Source organism: Mustela erminea, chromosome X, assembly GCF_009829155.1.
Source record: "Mustela erminea isolate mMusErm1 chromosome X, mMusErm1.Pri, whole genome shotgun sequence".
NCBI lineage: Eukaryota > Metazoa > Chordata > Mammalia > Carnivora > Mustelidae > Mustela > Mustela erminea.
This window is the reverse complement of record NC_045635.1, coordinates 38795142-38816822: the sequence shown is the minus strand read 5'-3', so window position 1 is coordinate 38816822 and position 21681 is coordinate 38795142. Positions and strand designations below refer to the sequence as shown.

At 43.7% G+C, this 21681-nt stretch overlaps 1 protein-coding gene and 1 non-coding gene across 7 annotated transcripts in view; one reads left to right on the top strand and one right to left on the bottom strand.

Annotated features, from left to right (window-relative positions):
- EFHC2 (EF-hand domain containing 2) overlaps window positions 1–21681 on the top strand; it is a 186367-nt gene that overhangs the window by 99249 nt on the left and 65437 nt on the right. For all 6 annotated transcript variants that reach the window (XM_032330119.1, XM_032330116.1, XM_032330121.1 and 3 more), the window contains 3 exons: window positions 7444–7586; window positions 10281–10477; window positions 13892–14022. In XM_032330119.1, the coding sequence (XP_032186010.1) occupies window positions 7444–7586; window positions 10281–10477; window positions 13892–14022 (471 nt within the window). The remainder of the gene's footprint in view (window positions 1–7443; window positions 7587–10280; window positions 10478–13891; window positions 14023–21681) is intronic.
- On the bottom strand, window positions 548–654 carry LOC116583803. The gene has a single exon (XR_004282909.1). It is a non-coding gene; the product is annotated as a U6 spliceosomal RNA (small nuclear RNA).

Genomic DNA, 21681 nt, shown 5'->3' with positions numbered 1-21681 from the left:
TACCTTTTGATCCCCTCTACCCGTTTTACCCACCCTCTACCGCCCAAGCTCTGGCAACCACCAGTCTGATCTGTTTCTGTGTGTTTGGTTTTTTGAGATTCCACACGTAAGTGAGATCAGACAGTATTTGTCTTTCTCTGACTTATTTCACTGAGCATAATGCCCTCGCGGTCCATCCATGTTGTTGCAAATGGCGGGATTCCCTCCTTTTGTATAGTTGGATAATATTTCAGTGTGTGTATATACACTTGTATCCATCCATCTGTCGCTGGACACTTAGGTTGCTTCTATGTCTTGGCTGTTGTGCATAACGCAGTAAGCCCAAGGGTGTGGGTATCCTTTCGAGTTAGTGATTTCATTTTCTCTGAATATATATCCAGAAGTGGAATGGCTGGATCATATGGTGGTTTTAATTTTTTGAGGAACCTCCATAGCGTTTCCCAGAGTGGCTGCCCCACTTCACGTTTCCACCAATAGTGCATGAAGGTTCCCTTTTCTCTACCACCAAGTGGTTATTTTCTTTTATTATTTTTTATTTTTATTTTCTGAAACTATAGAACACTCCATGAATTTGCTTGTCATCCTAATGATGCAGCAGCCATGCTAATCCCTGTATTGTTCCAACTTTAGTATAAGTGCTGCCGAAGTGCGCACTTGAGTGATTATTTTAATGAGTCAGCTAGAAGCCCCTAAAGTTATATTACCCCCAATTTATGTTGCCTTTCCTTACATATATCTCCTCAAGATGGTCCCTTGGAAGTGGTATAGAGTAAGGGTCAGCAAATTTTGTCCCGGAAGAGTCAGATACTAAATGTTTTTGGCTTTGAAGGCCATAGGGCCTCTGTTAGAACCATCCAGTTCTGTCACCATAATGTGAAAGCATCTGTAGAGTCCAAAAACAAAGGTGTGACTGGTTCCAATAAAACTCTGTGTATGGACACTGACATTGGATTTCATATAATTTTTGCATATCACACAATAATATCTTCTTGATGTTTTCACCCATTGAAAAACGTGAAAACCATTCTTAGCTTACAGCCCACGCAAAGCCGGGTGGCTGGCCATATTTGATCCACATGCTGTAGTTTGCCTACCCTTGGTCTCAAGGCTTTAGTGACTCTGAAGTATATTTCAGACTTTTATTTGACGACTGATGTTGTTTTCCTTTGAGAAGTTTGGCTGAGTTTAGTAACTGTAGATTGCTCCCATGGCCAAATATAATTTCAAAAGATGGACTTTCAAAACTTTTCCTAATATATACAAAGAAAAATCTCCCACTCCATCATGTATGTAGAATGTGGGCACTTCCCATGGCCACTTTTTCACTTCTTCAGGGAGATGAGGCCCCGGAGAAAGAAGTCGGGGGAAAAAATGGCGGGAAAATGTTGCATATTTTTGAATAGGATGTGGGCTAACCATTGAAGTCCTGCATGAGGAGAGTAGTGAGTCAGGAGAACCGGTAGAGGAAAATGATAAAGGAACATGCAGTAAGACCAGGAGAAGGAGATGAAAAAGATAGCATCCTGAATTTGATATAAAATTTAATGGGATCAGATGCAATTGTAGAACCATTTTGACATAGAGAAAATAATCGTTTTGCGTGCTTGTAAAAATGACAAAAATACATGAAGAATTGTATAGAATGTCAAAAAGGTTGTCTTCCCCATGACATGATGGCCTTTGCAGACTTTAAAGAAATAATCTTTGGGGCACCTGGCTGGCTCAGCCAGTGGAGCCTGTGACTCTTAATCTCAGGGTTGTAGGTTTGAGTTCCATGCTGGGTGTAGAGATAACGTAAAAATAAAATCTTTTTTTAAAAAGCCAATCCTTGGGACACCTGGGTGGCTCAGTGGGTTAAGCCGCTGCCTTCGGCTCAGGTCATGGTCCTGGGGTCATGGGATCGAGTCCCGCATCGGGCTCCTTGCTCGGCAGGGAACCTGCTTCTCTCGCTGCCTCTGCCTGCTTCTCTGCCTACTTGTGTGTACTTGCTTGCGCGCTCTCTCTCTCTGGCAAATAAATAAAATCTTTAAAAAAAAATAAAAATAAAAAGCCAATCCTTTATTTTGAAGTACTTTAGGGTTCTTTTTTTTTTTTTTTTTTAAGTGCTAGAATAGATGCTACTCAAAGTGTGGTCCCCACACTGGTTAGAAACACTAATTCTTTTGTCTCATCCTAGACCTACTAAGGCAGAAACTCCGGGGGGGGGGTGGTAGGACCCCTTACTGTGTTTTAACCAGCCTTCCAGGGGGTTCTGATATGCACCAGACTTTGAGAACCACTGCTTTCAGTCGCATCAGGGGGATACCAACTCACACGCCATCCTCCTTATGGATAACAGAGTTTACCGTGAGGTTTCAGGGCAGGACTTCTGATGGATACTTTTCACTAACTGCTGTTTTTTAGGGCAGCCACCCGAAGGAGGCGGGCAAGAAGAATGTCCCTATTGTAAAAGGAGAGGGAATTTTTCTTATAAGTAAACAAGATGAAATATGATCTAGGGTGTTGCTTCTGGAACCCGGGGGGTGGGGGGTTGGGGGGAACAGCTCCTTGTGGGTAGCTGCCTTAGTGTCTCTCTTTCTGTCTACACCACATCAACTTGCCCACAGAGCACGGACCATAGACAGCATTCCACATTCTCATCCTGCTGTCAGGGCTGGACGATGGTGGCACAGGCACAAATGTGTCTAATTTTGTTTCTTTCTGTCCACTGCTCGCTCTGAGCCAGGAATACACTTCCCTCAAGCTCCTCCCACACAGTGACCTTGTTTCCATAGTAACTGGCACATTCAGCTGGAGACTTACACATGAGTTTGAATAACTCAAGGTTTTAAAACTGTGAGAACCTAGGGAAGACGGTCCCACAAAGCACGCAAAAGACAGTTTCTTCATGCAAATAAAGTGGGAATTGAGATGTGTAGTTGTGTGTGACGTGTGTCGATTATATGTATGTTGCTGTTAGAAATCTCCTGGGTGCTAATCATTGTATGAGGTTACTGGTGATCTACTTTGATTTGCTGGAGGAGGAAATAGTTCCAAATTAGAGCATATGAGGTTTTTGATGGAATGAAGGCCTTTATTTTCTGGGTAAAAATTCACTGTGGTGGCCTGCTGGGCAGATTGTCTAGTCTGATTTGGGAGAACCAGAATAGTATTTTTCTCCATGCACTGGTGGAATTAGTTACTTTGTTCTCTGTGTGCCCATAATACTCTGCTGGTCATACCTCTTGTAGTTGTAATAATAATAATAATAATGTTACTACTGCTGATAAGCAATTTGTGATTATGGTATGCTAAGTACTTTATAATACTTGATCTTATGTATTCCTCAAAACAACCTCATGAAATAAATAACATTATCGTACCCATTCTTCACACGTGGGAACTGAGGGTCAGAGATTGTATGCCATTTGCCCAGGCTCTCCAAGCTCATTTGTAGTTGAGCTGAGATTTGAAACCAGAGAAGTCTGACTCCTGGAGTTCATCTTTCTTTCCCCAGAGCCTGTACGATTCGCAGTGTGTGGCAATTACTTCTTCATGGAATCGTGGTGTCCCCCCTAGATCAAGAGGTCCTTCAGGGCAGGGACTGGCTTTACTGCTTCCCTCAGAGTGAGAACAGCACTGGCTGCGTGCTTGGGGCTCATTAAATATTTTGTCCCAGAAGGGAAGGAAAGGGTAAATAGCCATGGAGCATCTCTGACTTGCTTCAGGTGTTGTCCACCTGCTGTCTCCATTCGTCATGCTGTTTCCTGTTAAGAAGTTATTTTCTCATCATTAAGTAAGCCTTCATGTCTCTTCCAACCCCAAGAGTATAGCTCTCGCTGTTTTTGAGGTTTTCAGTGGGTACGTAGCCCTGAGCAATCCATTCATTTTCCTGGTCCATATACACTCACAGGGCACCTGCCTGTGTGCCAAGCCCTGATCTAGGGGCTTGGGATTCATCACTGAACAGAACAGACGTGCAGCCCTACTCTCCTAGAACTTAGAGTCTAGCCGGGGGAGGCAGACAGCGCACACCACGGCTAACAGAGAAGTGCATTCTAGAAGTATGGAGAAGGTGTTAAGTACCATGGACGAAGTCAAGCAGGTAATAAGTTGCTATGAGAAGAATAAAGAGGAACTGGCAGGGTGAGGCTGAGGCGTACCCCTGGTTTCATTTTTTAAAAAGAGCATGGTCTGGATGGGCTTTACAAAAGGGAAGAAATATGTTCCGGGCTGAAGGAACAGTTGGCGTTAAGGGCCCGGAGCAAGGAGCAGGTTGACATAGATAAAAGATGAGAGTAGAGGGCAGAGAAGGCAGATTAGAAGAGGTAATGCGGGCTCAGATGCCGTAGGGCCTTGCAGACCATTGTAAGGGTTCTTTTGACTTTGAGTGATAAGAGGACTCCTTGGGAAATCACAGCAGTGGGAGTGACTTGATCTTATTTACATATTAAAGCAATCACTCCTGTGGCCCTGTTGTCAGTAGACAGCAGAAGGGCAATGGTGGGAGGAAGCGCTACTCCAGAGCGTGCCACAGCCCTCCAAGAGAAAAGTTACAATGGCTCAGATCCTGGTGGGTGCCATGGAAATGATGAGATCTAGAAGATTCTGGAACTGTTTTTGAAGTTTGAGCTAACAGGATTCTGTGACAGATTTGGACATGAGGTCTGAAACCAGAGAGGCATTAAGAATGACTCCCAAGGTTTTGGCCTGAGCAAGTGGAAGGATAGAATGGCTGTCTACCAAGACGGGAAAGACTGTAGGTAGAACAGGTCTGGAGCAAGAACAGAACTTCAGTTTGGGCACAAGTGAAGTGTGAAGTGTGAAATGTCTCCTAAATACAAAATTATATATATATATATAAAACATATATATGTTATATATATATATTATATATATATGTTATATATATATAATATATATATATATATATATTGGCATGTAGATGGTAAAGACTTGATACTAGAAGAGATCACCAAGGAAGTGAACATACACTGAGAAGTGGATGACAAAGTAATTCCTTATAGGATACCGCCTTTCTAATACAGCAAGGACAATAATCCGCATCTACATAGACCTGTGCAGTTCAAACCTGTGTTGTTCAAAGGTCACCTGTATGTTCTGCGTGGTCATGGCAGCTAGCTGCAGGTGGGTGTGTCTGAACCTATGCATGGCCCAGAAGGGCAGATGGAGCAATGTAGGTGGTATAACAGGAAAAGGGAAAATTCTGGTTTTTTGAGGGTGTAGGGAGTATTGTGATAAAAAGTTTAGAGAATGTTGATAATTAGCTTATTAGTCAAGGAAATAGCTGAAGATAACTCGCAGTGTTTTCCAAAGTGTGCTCTGAGGGCCACTTCATCAGAACCTCCTGGGGAGCTTATTAAAAATGCAGGTTTCTGGAGATACAAGCTAACTACTGAATTCATATCCCTGGGGGTAGGACTCTGGATTCTGTATATTTAACAAGTTCCCCAGGTGACTTTTAAACACAACAAACTTTGTGAACTGCTGCTCTAAAGATTTTTGTTTGAGTAAATTATATTCCTGACTGACGAGCTCTCCAGAACACAAGACTCAGGTGAAAAAAAAAATGGCATTTTGAAAGTGAAAAACCCACACTTAACATACACACTTCTAAACGCACTTAAGTTTTAAGAAGCTAAATTTACAGTAGTGTTCGTTTGCCCTGATGTTAAACCTCCTTCCGGTTGTTTCAAGGATATTTCCTGTATCTGTGAAAGTTAATGGCTCCCCCATGAGATGGGGGTTACCAAATCTGTTTGTTGCTTATAAATCCAATTATGTACCAGAGAAGATGGTTGAAAAGGTGTAGCTCCCCCCATGCTCTCTGAGGTCTGTCTGAAGCCAGGGAAACCAGGAATTAAGAGGAGAGAGCTGTGGAGTCCCGGCTGTTTTGCCCCAGGGTTCCTGGAGGCAATCCTCTGAACTGCTGCTTTCCACCTTATAGGAGGCCTTACGTCAATGTAGTTGAGAATCTTGGTGCCATGCTTTTTCAGCCCTGCTTCCTTGGACATTCGGAGAAAGGGGCAGAGAAAAGCAAATCAGAAATATGGGTTCTGTTTTGTTTTGTTCTATTTTGTTGTTTTGTTGTTGTATTTTCATTCTTTGTGACCACTGGGAAGGAATGATCTTTGGCATAGGAGACACTGAAAACGAGGGTCTCCCAGCTTTGAGTTGTGACAGGGAATTGATGAAGTTCATCGTTTATTTTACTTTGTGCCTCCCTGATCTAAAGGCCACCTTATACTAGCTGATTTCCGCAGACATGCTTCCACTCATGGACCATAAATTAATGTCTTCAATGACCAGGCAGTCAACTTTGGGAACTTTCATTCTAGAATTTGATCCCATCTTCGACAGTCACTGGACTATTTTATTCATGCATAGAATTCTGAGTGCAAATTTTAATTTATCTGGATCTTTTCATGACCTTCTACCAACATTTATTGAGTACTTATAATGTAAAAAGTATTGTATTATCCAGTGGCTAATAAGGCACAGTCCTTGCCCTGGGGAAACAGACCTGTAATAGCCACTCACAATATGAGTGATAAGTGCTATATTTAATCTTAGCATTATTTATTCTAGCATTTGCAAGGGAAGAGGTAATTTTTTTCTTGAAGGGAGTTGGAGGGATGCTGGGGTGCTAGGGGAGTGGCTCAGGGAGGAGAGGGTGTGGGGCTGGAAGGAAGCAAGGAAACAGGCCTGAGAACGTGGGAGGTGGCCATGGGGTCATGGCTCCAGGCACTGACAGGACACACCCTCTTGCTGCTGGACCAGTGAAGGGCAGGTGCTGTCCTTCCTGTTGACATGATTGTTGTGGCCGCTGACCAGCCTCGTGAGTGGGAAACAGCTGTTCAAAGCAGATGGTTTGAGGAGTGTGTTTATGACATTTGTTTTGGGTACATTTTCCCGGAGGGTTACCCTGGACATCTAAAGAACAAGAGAGATTTTAATAAACTGAGAGAATTTCTCTGCATATAGATCTAAAGCGTAAATAATAAGAAGGTGGTTGAACTTTTTCAACTTCAGAGAGTTTATGCTACTCCCTTAACACTGTAGCACACCTGGCAGATGGGGGAGGTGGGTGAAATGGGTGGAGGGGGTCAAAAGGTACAACCTTCCACTTATAAAATAGAGAAGTCCTGGGATGTAATACATTATGGTGTTTACAGTCAAAATACCGTATCGCATATTTGAAAGTTGCAAACAGAGTAGATCTTCAAAGTTCTCATCACAAGAAATAAAATATATAACTATGTGGGGTGGTAGTTGTTGAGTAGTCTTATTTCAGTGGTCATAGTGAATCATGTTGTACAGGTGAAATTAATATATTGTAAATCAGTTATACCTCAAAAAAATAGCGCACCTTTTGCAGGTTTAGTTTTGTTTTGTTTTTTAATTCTGTAATAAGGCTGTAACCCTCATTTCTCTTCCATTTAGCTATGGCAACATAAGCAATATCCTCCGGTTTTTTGCAAAACTCTTCACACACAAATGTGCAGATGTGGACAGGTTATTTGTTATTTCGTACTTTCTCAGTGATGACACGATTTCAATATTTGAACCTATTGAGAGTAATTCAGGTAAGAGGTATAGCTCTTATAGCAATTTTCTCAGAATAAGAAACTGTCTCTTCATTTTGAAAGTTAGGGAGCGTGGTTTGATTTTATAGCCTAGATGACTAAGACAGTGGCTTTCATTTCTTTTCTTTTTTTTTAACCACCCAAGTTCATTTTACAAAGCTCTCTTAAATGGGAACCCAGACATATAAAATGATGAAAGAGGCACAGGAAGAGTTTGTTTGGCTCAGGGTTGGGGGACTCTGGACGCCTCCTTTTGGAAACTATTCCCCTTTCTGCTGTGGCCTCTGAGGTTCTTCTGTGGAATCCGGGGGCTTCAGAATCATGGTCTGTCTACCGCCAGTTCCATGCAAAGACAGCAAGACAAGAGGAAATCTCTGTTTTTGATAGTACCACTGACAAAATGTTGGCTTAAGTATAAGACAATCCCAGATTTAAAAAAAAAAAATTTAATCTTCAAAGTCTGTCTCCCTCTGGCTTCTCTGTCTGTCGAGGCTCTTGCCAAGGTTCCAGCAAACAGGCCCACGGAGTGCCTTTCTGCAGTGCACTGATGCTGTGGACATTGCCCGGATGAGCCATTGATTCTGACTTACCAAATTATGGAACTCTATGGCTCTGCTCTTTGTCCCAACACATTGAAAATTTTTTATCTCTGCCAAAGGCATATCTGGGAAGAAGAATCAGTAGTGTGTTGGTAAACTGGCTTTCTGAAAAAAATTTAAAAGCCCTGATCTCCAGCACTTGTCAGATGTCATGGAGCAGACACCTCAACCACAGTGCATTTCAAGCAACCAACACGAACAACTGGCTTGCAAAATCCCTAACGATTTAATAGTCGGCTCTTAGGAGTTGCTGTGAGCCACTCTGTGCACCAATGAATAAGGCATAATTTGTATAACTAAGTCAGGTTGCAATAGTGATTGGAATAATGGATCAAATCCTAAAATATGAAATCAAATAGGAATAAGTAGAAAGTCATGGTCTTAAAGGTCAAAAAATCCTCTCTGGGGGTGCCTGCTTGGTAGACCATGTGACTCTTGATCTCAGGGTTGTGAGTTCAAGCCCCACGTTGGGTGTGGAGGCTACAAAAAAAAAAATCAACTCTGTACATCTAGAGTGGGGGAGATGATGGCCAAACAGATTGCAGCACTCCTAAAACAGGGTAATAGATGTCAACTGCAAGCTTCTTAGTAGTAATAGCAGCCATGACTACCTACCATTATCCTTAGAAAAACTCCAAGAGGTTAAGTTTTATGTTAGTCCAGATCCTCCAAGGGGCAAACCGCAAGATGGTACTGAATATAAAAGAGATTTACTAGGGAAAATGCCAGCAAGGGAAATTGTGGAAGGAGCCAGAAGAGGCCAGGAGAGCTCTCGGACTTCAGTGCCTGTCTGACTCCTGTGAAGGACAGCAGGAATGAAGAAAGGAAAGAAAGTCTTAGATTGCAGGGGATTCTAAGCAAGTTTCAGCTAGGCTGACCAGGAACCCGAGAGCCAAGTCATTAGTTGGAAGAGACTCCATCTTGCAGGAATGGACCTACCTTGTCCCTGTCCTGTCCAGTCATTTGTTGGCAGCAGCCTGTGGGAAGCATGACCTGTGTCCAAACCCAGGGATAGGTTTCAGAGCATAGCCACGGGGTGCTTTGTCAACTACATTCCCCGTGATAGGTGATCTGAAAGGCCCATTTTCATGGCTCCCTACAAATTTTATTCCCATTTTACCAGTGAGAATTCAGAGGGGTTCCAAGAGATTAAATAACACCTTAAGATTATCTAGCAAGTGACAGAGCCAGGATGGGCTCCAGCTCTGTTTGGCTACTAAGCCTGTGTCTTTCTGCCACTGCTGATGTTTGAATGTGGCAGGAGTGTGATGAAGTTGACCCCCAAAGCTCAGGTTGTATTCAGATGCCTGAAGGTTTCAGTTAAGTAGCAGAGAGAAGATACTGGAGTTTCATCCTCAGTTCTGCTCGCTGCTTTCCAAGAGCCACAAAACAAAAACAAAAACAAAATGCCTAAATAAGCCCCAGGAGAGAGCACATGAGATGGGCAGAATTCTGGAAAGTAAGAAATACGTGGCATTGCTAAAAGAAGCAAAGATATTTAGCCTGTAGGGAAAAAAAAAAGTTATGGGACTCTCAGAGTTATCTTCAAACAGTTAAGTAAGCTTCTTTCCAGAAGCTGGGCATCCTCCACTTAATCCGCATGTCGGAATAAATATAAGACATCATCTGGGACAGATAGGTGGAAATAAGCTCAAGTGGGGAGTTTTCTACGTGGTACTGTTCAAACGTGCTCTAGGTGGAAATAAGCTCAAGTGGGGAGTTTTCTACGTGGTACTGTTCAAACGTGCTCTGAAGCAGGGTTATCTTCTTAATGTCCCAGTTCTCCATATGCTCTTGGGCATACAGTAGGCACTTACTAAGTGTTTATTTAGGTGTTTGGATTGGGAAGGAAGTAGAGAGGGGAAAGAAAGGGATGGAATGCCATATCTCTCTCTTTTTTTCTTTATACATTCCCCTAGGGAATCTGTTGTTCTCCTAGTGCCTCATTCTCCCTTCAGGTCTGCGAAGAATAGGCAGTGTGAGCTCACAAGCTAAGCTGTATGGTCTGTGTTTGAGCAGGAAGGAACTCTAAAGGCAAGTTGTATGGTTCTTCGAAGAACAAAGGGTACTCATTAAGTTTTCTCTTTTTCTATAGGGATTACTGGCGGGAAGTTCTTGAAAAGAACTCGTGTTAAGAAGCCTGGGCAAGAGGTCTTTAAAAGTGAACTATCAGAATATATCAAGGCCGAGGAACTGTATATCGGAGCCAAAGTGAACGTGAATGGCTACCTGTTTCTTTTGCTCAATGCTGACAAGTACACCTTAAACTTCATGGAAGCGAACTCAGATAAGGTGAGCTGCCTGTGGCACTCTCCACTTGCCCCTCAGCACTCTGCAGTCTGTGTTTTTCTTTCTCTAGGCCTTTTCTTCTGCCTCCCGGCCTTACATTGTGCATTCACACACGTGGCCATGAATAATGGATCTGCGCGACTTGGCCACAGGTCCCTATCTCCTCTGTTTACACGCTGGGCCCTCCGGTGCCCAGCGGCACGGATGCCGGGCACAGGCAGGAGGCAGGCCCAGGACTGAATCAAGTTTCCTGGCTTTTCTGCTGACGCTGACAATGTTTTCATAAAGAGATTCAGCGACTATAGGAAAGGAAGAAAATCTGGTGCCACACACTGCGCAGTCCCCGTTAATTGGCACAGGCCTACGAGGACGGCCAAGAACGGAACAAACAGAAGCCCCAAGGGAACCCGGTAGTTGCTGGGGTTGCAGCTTTCCAGAACAGGAGCTACCTGAGGCCTAAATAAGAATTCAAGGACAAATTGGCAACAGTGAGCTTGGAGTTTTTTTCGTTTGAAACAAAATGGCAGCTGGGTACTGTCACTAAAAGTACTAGTATGGCAGTGCTGTTCTGGAAAAATGACAGTTGATGAATTCTTGATTTTGAGTGTGGATTGGTTTGGTGTGCAAACATGTATATTTGAGGGACATTGCCTAATATTGAAAAATCTACCTAGAAACCATCTATTTTATTTTTTTTTAAGATTTTGTTTGTTTACTTGAGAGAGAGGGAGCACACGGGAGCACACAGAGGGAGAGGGAACACAGAGGCAGAGGGAGACGCAGACTCCCCGCTGAGCAGAGAGCCCGACTTGGGGCTCCATCCGAGGAACCCAGGATCGTGACCGGAGCTGAAGACAGATGCTTAACTGACTGAGCGACCCAGGTGCCCCTAGAAACAATTTATTTTAGAAGTCTGCCTGTAAGGGGCTACCTTGGTGGCTCAGTCAGTTGAGCGTCTGCCTTTGGCTGGGGTCATGATCCCAGGGTCCTGGGATGGAGTGCTGGGTCAGGCTTCCTGCTCAGCAGGGAGTCTGCTTCTCCCTCTCCTTCTGCCCCTCCCCCTGTTCATGCTCTCTCTCTCTCAGATAACTTTTTGGAAATCTAAAGAATGTTTGCCTGTAAATAATGTTTATGTGTCAATTATATCTGTATTTTTTTCTATATCTCTATACACAGTACCAATTCTCTTTCATTTATATATGAAACGCTCAGGGGTAAGTTGCTAAGATCAGTCTCTCTGTGTATATCCCATCACCCTCTTCTGTCTGGGGGCTCTGAGCAGCAGGTGCCAAGGGACATCCTGGGGAATGCATATGAAGGATAAATGAGAAAGGAGCAAGAGCAGGTGGGGAGCCTGAGATGTAGGTCTGAACCCCCGACAAAGGAGAAGGAAAGAAGGAGGTTGGGGCGCGAAAGGCCTCAGGACACAGTGCGGCTCTGAGAAAGCGTCAGCCAGGCTTCCAGGGAGCCTGAGAACAAAGGCTGCCTATAGATGTCCCACGTCAGGCAGCAGTGGCCCAGCTCCTACTGCTGCCTGACATGGGAGGGACATCTATAGGTGGTGCCCCTGATGCAGTCATCGGGAGAAAATGACCCAGGCAGAGTGTGGCCAGAAGGTTCGGCGGGTGGGGCTGTCAGCTCTTCTCTGTGTTCCCTCTGGACGGTAGAGCCCGACCCGAAGCACCCTCCAGGGCCGCCATGCCCTTTCTCCATTTGCAGGGTTGGGACCTGGCATTAGCATAAAACTGTGAACTGGTAGACCTCCAAAAGCACTGAATTCAGGCAAAGGGGATCAATCATGGGGCAGTTAGATTTCTGGAGACAGCAGGCTCAGCTGGGAAACATGGCTCCATGCTTCCTGGCTGAGAGGCCTTCGACATGTATTGTCCCTGAGCTCCACGTGCCTCATCTTTACACGCTGACTCTTGCAGAGAGTTACCATGCAGAGGAAATGCCATCATGCATGTGAAATCACTTGCCCATAGCAAGTGTAGTCAGGGTACAATTTACAATAGCTACTGTGAATGAGGACTCAGTTTTCAAACACAGGGCAAACCTATATGTTAACATACATATGTATATATAATGTGTATGTATGTGTGTATTTTATATATATATATATATATATATATATATAACATGCACATATTATATATAGGTATATATGTGTTCTAGATACATAGTTCTATATACGTATTGTTTGTACATATATTATATACATATATTAACATAGCTTGAGTGTATGGATATATGTATATATACATATATATCTGTAAGATATAAAGGGTTTTTCTTCTTTCAGAAAGGTAAAAGCAGGGTAGGACATTATCTGGTTTCAGCATCCCAAGTGAAAGCTGCATTATTTTAAAACTACCCTTAACAAGGACTTTTGAAGAAGAGAAAGATTACTATACGCTTTGTTTTTTGTTAGTTTGTTTTTTGTTTTTGCTTTTTATTTTTTAATTAGGACCCACGCCCTGCACTGGGCATGGAGCCTGACATGGGGCTCGATCTCACAACTCTGAGATCATGACCTGAGCCAAAATCAGGAGTTGGCCACTTAACTGACTGAGCCACGCAGGCACCCCAAAATTAATATGCTCCTTAATATCTTTGCAAATTAATATGTTCCTTAATATCTTCGCAAAAGACCTAATAGATCGAATCATGGAAGTAGATGAAAGGCAGTGCAGAAGGTGGGGAGGAAGGGGGGCTGTGATAGGTCACAAACCCCGTGGTGGAAAAAAGAGACCTTTATACTAAATTAACATCAGTGTTTTGAATCTTCATATTTAGTCGTCTCTCTCTCTCTTTTTTTGGACACTTAGCTGTAATTATTTAGAAGCTTATGCTTTACTGGATTGAGTAAGAAGTATTTTTAGAGTCAAAAACCTAATCACAGGGTAGGAGACGACACCTGGGGGCTGCCAGAGAATGAATGTCAGGGGGTTGCAGTGCACGTGGATCTCCGACACCCGGCCATGCTCTGCTCAGTGCACAGTCTGAGGGCCGCTAGTCCCAGAGGGCCCACTCATAAGATCCAGAGAAATTGAGGGTCCACTTTTATCGAATCCTGAATCACTAATCGCTCCATTAGGATCTCCCAACCCATTAGGCCAACATCCAAGGGTTCAGGGGAGAAGGCTAAGGGACTGTTTTCTGATTTCTGTGGCTTGCTGTCCCTTAAGCTCATTTCTCTCCGATCTGGGCCTATGCCGATGTCACTCATTGTCCTAAAACTGCAACTGAAGAGATTTAATTCTAGTTGTGTCTTCTCTGTGGTGGTCTCTGTGGAAAGCCATGCCCAGCTACCTTCAGGTTCAGAGCGTGAAGTCTGTTTTCCGGCCATCGGAAAGATTGGGCTCCCTATGGCTCAGGCATGTTTTAATATCCATCCTTTCCTTCCCCCTGCTTCAGTTTCCCATGAGCAGCATTGAACTTATCCTACAAAAGCTGAAAGAAGAAGAATCAAAATCCAGAGAGCTCAAGCAGGTTCTTAGAGCTGCTGACTCTAGGCTCACGAAGATGGTGGATTACAATACATTCAGGTAAGCCAGATGCTGCCAGCAATAACCCGTTTTCCCTTCAAGACTGTCCAAAGAGCAAAAAAACAGTTTCTTCCCTGGTGCTGCCTAACTAATTTACTACATGCTTTTTACAAGACCAGTGCTCTAACCCCTGAGCTATGGAGCCACCACAACTACATGCTTTTTATTAGGACTTGATACATCCTTGTGTTCCTACTACTTTGTGATCAAGTTTGGCCCATTTCTAGTAAAGTTTGTGCATTTGCATATAAAAGAAGCTTATAGGCAAGAACAGAGAGACAAAAGCACAGAAAGTCAGTTCTGTCCTCTTCTGAATCCTGGTATTGAAGGCTCCAGGGGATGCCCGGAAGAGTGTATGGTGGTGAGACTGGGAGGAAAAAATGCAGCTAAGGGCCCCCCGCTCTGAAATCTGGGGCAAAAAGGAGAGACAGCTCCCTAGGAATGTGATCCAGTTGGAAAATATAGTGGAAACTTTCCTGATTATCAGCGGAGAGGCGATTGGTATGCATCTGTGTGTAGGTGAGTTCACACACATCGGTGTGTTTTGAAAAACATAAAAAGACAAATCGAGGGGAAAATAGATGACAGTAGTTAAAACTATAATAAGAAATCGTGAGCAATGAAGGTTTTCTCTAAGGTAGAGCTGAATTCTGGGATTGTCCAGTGGCTGACCTGGGCAGACTGCCAAACAGTGGAAACACAGGGAAATTCAAATTCAGGATCTAGTACAATTGTGAGACTTCTTAGCCTGAAAACAAAGTGAATAGCACGTTCAGGAGGATGAAAATTAAATCATGGATGGGAGAACAAAGGGGACTTTCTCTTTACTAAGAATTCTGACTCCTGAAAACAGTAGTGGCCAAAAGCTATATAAGAAACTTGGGGCAGTCCAGATACGGGCTGACCAGTGAGGAAGTGAGTCCAGGAGAGGGTGGAGGGTGTGTAGAAGGGCATATTTCCAGCTGTGTATCTGGAGTTGCCTATTCCATCAATACCTGGCGATCTGAGGCCACCATCAGGTCCAAAGTGTCCCCCAGACTCATTTGTTGTCTTAACAAAGCTGTTTTGTGTCTCCAGAATGTTCTTTTGAGAGAAACAGTCAGGACATATTTTTATTGTTTAGAATTGCCAACCTTCTGGGATCAATAAGAATTTATAGCTCTTTGTTTTTGTTCATAGTCATACGCATGTTCATGGCCTTTTGGAAAATAAAGGGAGAAGGAGGAAGGAGCGAAGACCTTTGCCCAGGCGGGGGACTAATGGAAAGCCATTAGGAGGAAACAGATTTCCATCAGAAAGGAGGGAGTGGTTTTGCTTTTGTTATTTTGTGTCCTTTTACAAAAGCATCCATTTTCCCAACACTCTAGCAAAGTCTGTTGGAAACACTTGAGGGAGTTTATGGGACTTTTTGGGAGGCACTTAGGCCCCGGGCAGGAGATCCAAGGAGGAAAAGTTGCGCTGCAGATGGAGGCCCGACCCTAACCGTGGGTGGAAGAAAGGCCCGCCAGGCCGTGTGACAGAGGATGGCCTCGAGGCACCGCGTGCTTGGAACCAACCAGCTCCTCTCCCCACACCCCCACCCCCATCTTGAGGCCCTCTCCTGGCCAGGAATTCCTTACGATGGAAACCAGATCAGGTCATGCCCAGCCTGCAGAGCCCTTCCGGGGCTTGCCACCGTCCTTACAGTAAAATCCAGACGTTTCAGGGCAGCCGGCTGAGTCCCCAGTGATGTGACTCTGTTTATGTTTCCAGTATTAATCACTTCTTGTTCCCCAGCCTCGTCCTCTGGCCTCGCTGGCTGCCACTCAGTTTCTCGAACAAATGAACAAACATGTCAAACTCTTTCCTGCCTCCAAGCCTATGCACACGCCCTTCCCTCTGCTTAGAATGCCCACACCCCAGGCCTTTCCAGGGCAAATTCTAAGGCTCATCTTCAGTGGCACTCTGCCCGAAGGGCTTTCTTTCTGCTTCTCCTGCCATAAGTAGATGGCTCCCTGTTAGCCTTAGCCTTTTGCTGCCCCCTTTCACAGCACTTCATACAACTTGCAGGTGCTTGATTTAGATAGTGGTCGTCTGGTGCGCGTGCACCTGTGTGTCTTCTCCTTCCCGAGGGCCAGGGACCTTGGTGGTCCTGTTCATGGCTCGATTCCTGGCACTTAGCTCTGGGTTCCGTGAAGGTCTTAGTTCCCCAGCGGAATGGCCAACTGCTAGGATTATTCTTGGGGGTTCCAGTTTGGAGGCAGTGACATTGTCTTCATAGGACAGGCCAATCCTCCCAGCCTCTCAGTGTTTTCATGGGAGTTTGGTCATGGCCTGACCCTTGCCCACCCCCTCCCCTTATTTCCATCTTACTAGAGGAAGACTCTTATAGAAGTCCCCACTGATGGAGCCCTGACTCTGGGCGAGACAAGGTGCTCAGTGCAGTTCATCTGCTATCCACGGGTAGCCCCTGCTAATTGGATTACTCGCCAGAACCCACAGTTGGCTCCGGTCAAGTACCCTACATGTTTGTCAAATCATTTCATGAGCGGCCCTGTTTCTCAGGGCTGTTTAGTCGCCAGGTCCACAGCAAACAAGCAAATAATTGATTGCCTTGCCCTGGGGAAGGATGGTCTCTCTCTGACTGGAAGGGAGTCAGGGAGAGCTAGGCCTGACGTGCATGAGAGAAGGGACTTAGGCAATTGCGCCTGCCTGCACCTCACTTTCGCCCATGTCATGGTCTCTGTGGCCCTTTCCAGTCACTGATATTGTGAAGCCCTTGGATGTCGGTTTATAAATACACTTGTAAAATGTTCCCCTTTGCAAATTGTGCATTGCAGGAGTAGGCACGCAGAGACAGGACTGAGGCTAGTAGGCCTCTGGGCCTTACCTCTGTGGCCCTGCGTCTCTCCCCTACTTACATACCTGGCACTGTGAGCGCACACCTGGGGACTCAGAGCCCTGACCTTTTACTGGGGGAGCAATCCAAGCCCCAGGCATTTCCTAACCCTTCTTCTCAGAGATTTGTGCCTCTCTCAGGGAAACCAGGAGAGTGGGAGCTAATCAGCCGTTTCCACAGAAGATGCCACTCCTGATAACAGATGAATGGATTCTTGCGTGGGCCTTCTTGAGATAATCGCCTCATAAATGGCCTCAAGGAATGAGGGGACTGGTGGAAACAAGAGGCAGGTTGGGCAGGAAATATTTCTCTTCTGCCTTGTGGGGGTCCTAGTTCTGTCTTTTGTCTGTCAGGTCACCTGATGGGAGTCGCTGGTTGTGACCCAGGAGAGCACAGGGAGCCTTCCTCAGAGTCTCAGGGGGCTCCCAGGCAGACCTCAACAGGGAGCTGGGCAGGGACTAGGCTTCGCAGGGCCAGTGTTTTGTGCAATAAGGAACATGGCAAGTTGCGGCTTCCCCCTGTGGGCCCTGGATTCTGAACCATAGCCTGCAGCATCAGTGAGGGCCCGGCCCCATGCCAGGGAAGATATGATTAGTTCCTCTCTCTGGCCACCTCCCCAAGCCCCCAAGCCTTGAGCTACCCCTTGGAGATGACACCTACCCCAGGAATCCTGTGCATATTTTGGTTTTCTGTGTGCTCATCTTTTCTCCCCTCCAGGATTGAGCTCGCAGAGGGTAAGGCCCATGCCCTGTTTACCCTTCCTGTGTCTTTCGCAGCTACCTCTTGGACCTATAAACATCCATGTAATAAATGCCTTAGAAGATTTAGAGTCTCGAGAAAGTTTTTTTCTCTTATAAAATTCAAATTCTACATAAGAGAGGTAGTATAATAGAAATAAGATCTGATTTTGGACTTGCTGACCTGAATCCAAATCTCAGTTGTCCACTTGCCAGCAGTAAGTTGCTGAACAGTGTTTTCACCTGTAAAATGGGGATGATAATACCCACTGTATTAGAAAAGTTGTGATGCATAAATAGGATAATATATAGAAAGTTCTTATTATAGCACACTGTGGACACTAGAAAATGAATACCCTTTATCCTGATAGTTGCCACTTCATGTCACCAAAAAGAGTAATAGAAATCTATGGCTTATTTTCTGTATTTCAGTGAAGTTACAGATTTATCGATGATGAGGTCATTGAAAACAGTCAGTTAAGCATCTGACTGGTTTCAGCTCAGGTCCTGATCTCAGGATCATGAGATAGAGCCTCACGTCAGGCTTCACACTTAGCACGGAATCTGCTTAAGATTGTCTCTCCCTCTGTCCCTCCCACTTGTGCACTCTATTTCTCTCTCAAATAAATAAATAAATATTTTTTAAAAAGTTCTTTAATAAATGAGGTTGGAAGAAACTCTTAAAAGCCTTGGAGGCCATGAAGGTGGAAAATAAACATCTTCATTGGTGGACTGAATTTGGGAAACATTGTTATAATCCACCCCATTACTGTCCTTTACTTCAAGGAAGAAGAATATAAATTTAGTGCTTGGAACATTGTAATGATCTCATTCTGATTTATCTCAGACAATTATCTCTCCCTTTATGTGGTTTTGCTCTATCTTTATTCAAACAGCTCTGTGTTTTTATGGGTGTTTTTATTGTAAGTCAAACATCTTTTAAGTCTATGAGTCTGTGCGAACAAAAGCAAAAACTAAGATATAATCCAAAAGCACTGAAACATCTATTCTCATCATGAGCTAAATAGACGCTCTGACAGTGTTCATAGCATCTCTTTGAGATGGCAGCCTTGGCGTACATTTTTTGAAAACAGTGTTTTGAACCTTCGTAAAAGCGTTAAATATAAATAAGGTGATGTCATAGAAAAAATACTGGCCCGGGAATCAAAAAGACCAGGATCTTTGATTTGATTCTGTCACTGCCAGATGGTATTCTTTGTATTGGTGAAGCCTTAGTTTTAACAAAGAGAACTGTCTCTGGCTAGCTAAACAAAAAAGGAATTTATTAAAAGGATCCTGGGTGGTTCACAGTATCATTGGAGGGCTCAAGAAATCAGCCTGAAACTAAATTCTAGGAACAGTGCCCAGAATTGGGCTGTAGAACTTGTCTGATGGGAAAATGGCCTCTGTTACCACTGCACCACCCATGACTCAACGCTCCATTTGCACTGCTTCCAAGAACTCCATCTTACCACAGTCATCGCCGCCACCACTTTTGGCATGCTCGCGTCCTGTGCTGCCGCAGAGAACTGGATCCCTCTGCCACCGAACATGGTCTATGCCTCACTGGTTTCCCCTGTTAGTCCCTCCCAAGTCAAAGTCTTCTACAAACTTCCCTGATTGGTGGAGCTTGGGTCACCCACACGTTTCCAGCTGCAAGGAAGGCTGGGTCCTGCAGGTTGAGCTCTGACTTCCATATCGGTGACAGGGAGTATAATGTGGAACTTCCCCCAAACTGGAAGGAGAATTTAAAAGGTAAACTTTGGGGGCATCTGGGTGGCTCAGTGGGTTAAGCCTCTGCCTTCGGCTCAAGTCATGATCCCAGGGTCCTGGGATCCAGCCCTGCGTCAGGCTCTCTGCTCAGCGGGGAGCCTGCTTCCCCCCTCCCCCGCTTACTTGTGGTCTCTCTCTCTCTCTGTCAAAATAAATAAAATATTTTAAAAACTTAAAATAAAAAATAAAAGGTATACTTCGCATTTGCCATGATTGCAAATCCAAGGCAAGACAAGCCAGAGGACAAAGTATGGACATTAGGGACTAAACTCCTTGTCTGTAACCAAACCAAGCAAAGCATTTGCCTAGTCCTAGCACTTTGTAAATACTCTTCTGACCCACCAAAGAGCTAAACAAAATACGAAACCCTTGCCTGTCATCTGCTATTCTTGCGATCTCTGACACACCTGAGTTTAAATTGCCTTAAATGAAGGTATTGGATTAGCTTCAGGGAAGTTTCTAGATTGGAAGCTAGCAGTTGTGATTAGTTTGGCTTTTGTTTAAGGCTTTTTAAAGTTAAAGTTCAAACAAAAGTCTTTATACCTAGCGCCTCTTGAAAAATAGACACCGAGTCTGCATTTCCTCATGGCACCCATCAATTGGGAGAGAATGGTAGCTCTCCTTTTTAGATACAACCTGTTCTCAACATTTCTTTCAAGTTTCTCCAATTCCTTATAGTCTTACACCTTCTCACATTTATCTTATCAGTATACCCCAGTAAGTACTTGACTATATAACCCTTGAATTAGATCACTATAATGTCCCTTCCAACCATAAAATTCCATTATTTTGTTACCCTAGGTATAGTGGAAATAGGCATTTTCGAACCACTGTATTAATATCCCAAAATAGAACTGAACAGTGATTTTTTTTTTTTTAAGGGAGAAAGCACATGAATGGGAGAGCCGGGGAAGAAGGAGAGAGAGAATTTTAAGCAGGCTCCACATTCAGCACAGAGTCCAGTGTGGCACTTGATCTCATGACCCTGAGATCATGACCTGAGCCAAAATGAAGAGTAGGACACTTAACCAACTGAGCCACTCAGGCGTCCCAGAGCACTGAAGACTGATTTTTAAATTAGAACCCAGATATGATTGTATACCTAAAAATCTAAAAGGCTAAGTTTAAAAGTGGTTAGAACTGTTAAGAGTATTCAGGAAAGTAACTAAACACTAGATGATTCCACAAAAAGCAGTAGTTTTACTTTGTACCAGTAATAACCAGTTAGGAAATATTATGCAAGGGGGAATACTATTTGCTATAGCAACAAAAACTATGAAATACTTGGGAAGAAATACTGAACAAGAAGGTTTAAGCTTAAATACAAATTCAAAGCTTTATTGTATCTCTGAATGAGAGGACATTGTTATAAAAATTCTAATGTGTGCAAATTACTCTATAGATTGGAAGTAGTTCCAGTTAGAATTACAGTGTGGGTTTTTGTTGTTGTTAGATTTGGTATTGTTTTGCAAGGTTAAGGGTGAGAAATTGGCTCATGGATTATGAAGTCCCTCAGGAAAATTAAAGGATTGAGAAAATGTTGAAAAAATAGAATATTAATGTCAGATACTAGACTTTATATAATTTGTAGATATTTGAAAACATCACGTATTCTAGTAGGGGAATATCATAGAGGAAACCCAAATATCAGTAAAATACAATATGGAACCCATAAAAGACCCATTCTTAGGCTTTTGTTGTAAGGTATGGAGAACTTTTCAAATCAGTGGAGATAAAATGGATTAATAAAGGTTTTAGCGACAATTGATTGGAAAACATTTAATACATTTTTCTTTTGTGGTAGGGCACACTTTCCAAAAACCATAAAGGAGAAGTTGGCTGTATTGACTACAGGAAAATTTTTATGTTTCTCTGTAGCAAAAGTTGCAATAAGAACACTTAAAAGGTGAGGGACAGGCTGAGAGAAAATACTTGCAGCTAGTATAAGAACCAAGGAATTAAAGATTTACAAAAATCTCCTATAAAATCAACAGACAAAAATGGGTTAAGGACAGAAATAGCCAATTCACAGAAGGAATACCAATAGCTTTTAAACCCATGAAAAGATGACTAATTACGGTACACGCCAAAGCAACAATGAGATATAAATGCCACCTATTTTACTGGCATTGTTTTTAAAGAAGAATATAACTGATGCCAGGTGAACCTGTAGGATAACTGATACTCTTATTTTCTCTTGATAGAGGAGTTTAAATTGGCTCAGCATTTTTGAGGACAGTTGGCAGTTTCTGGCTAATGTTTAGAAACTTT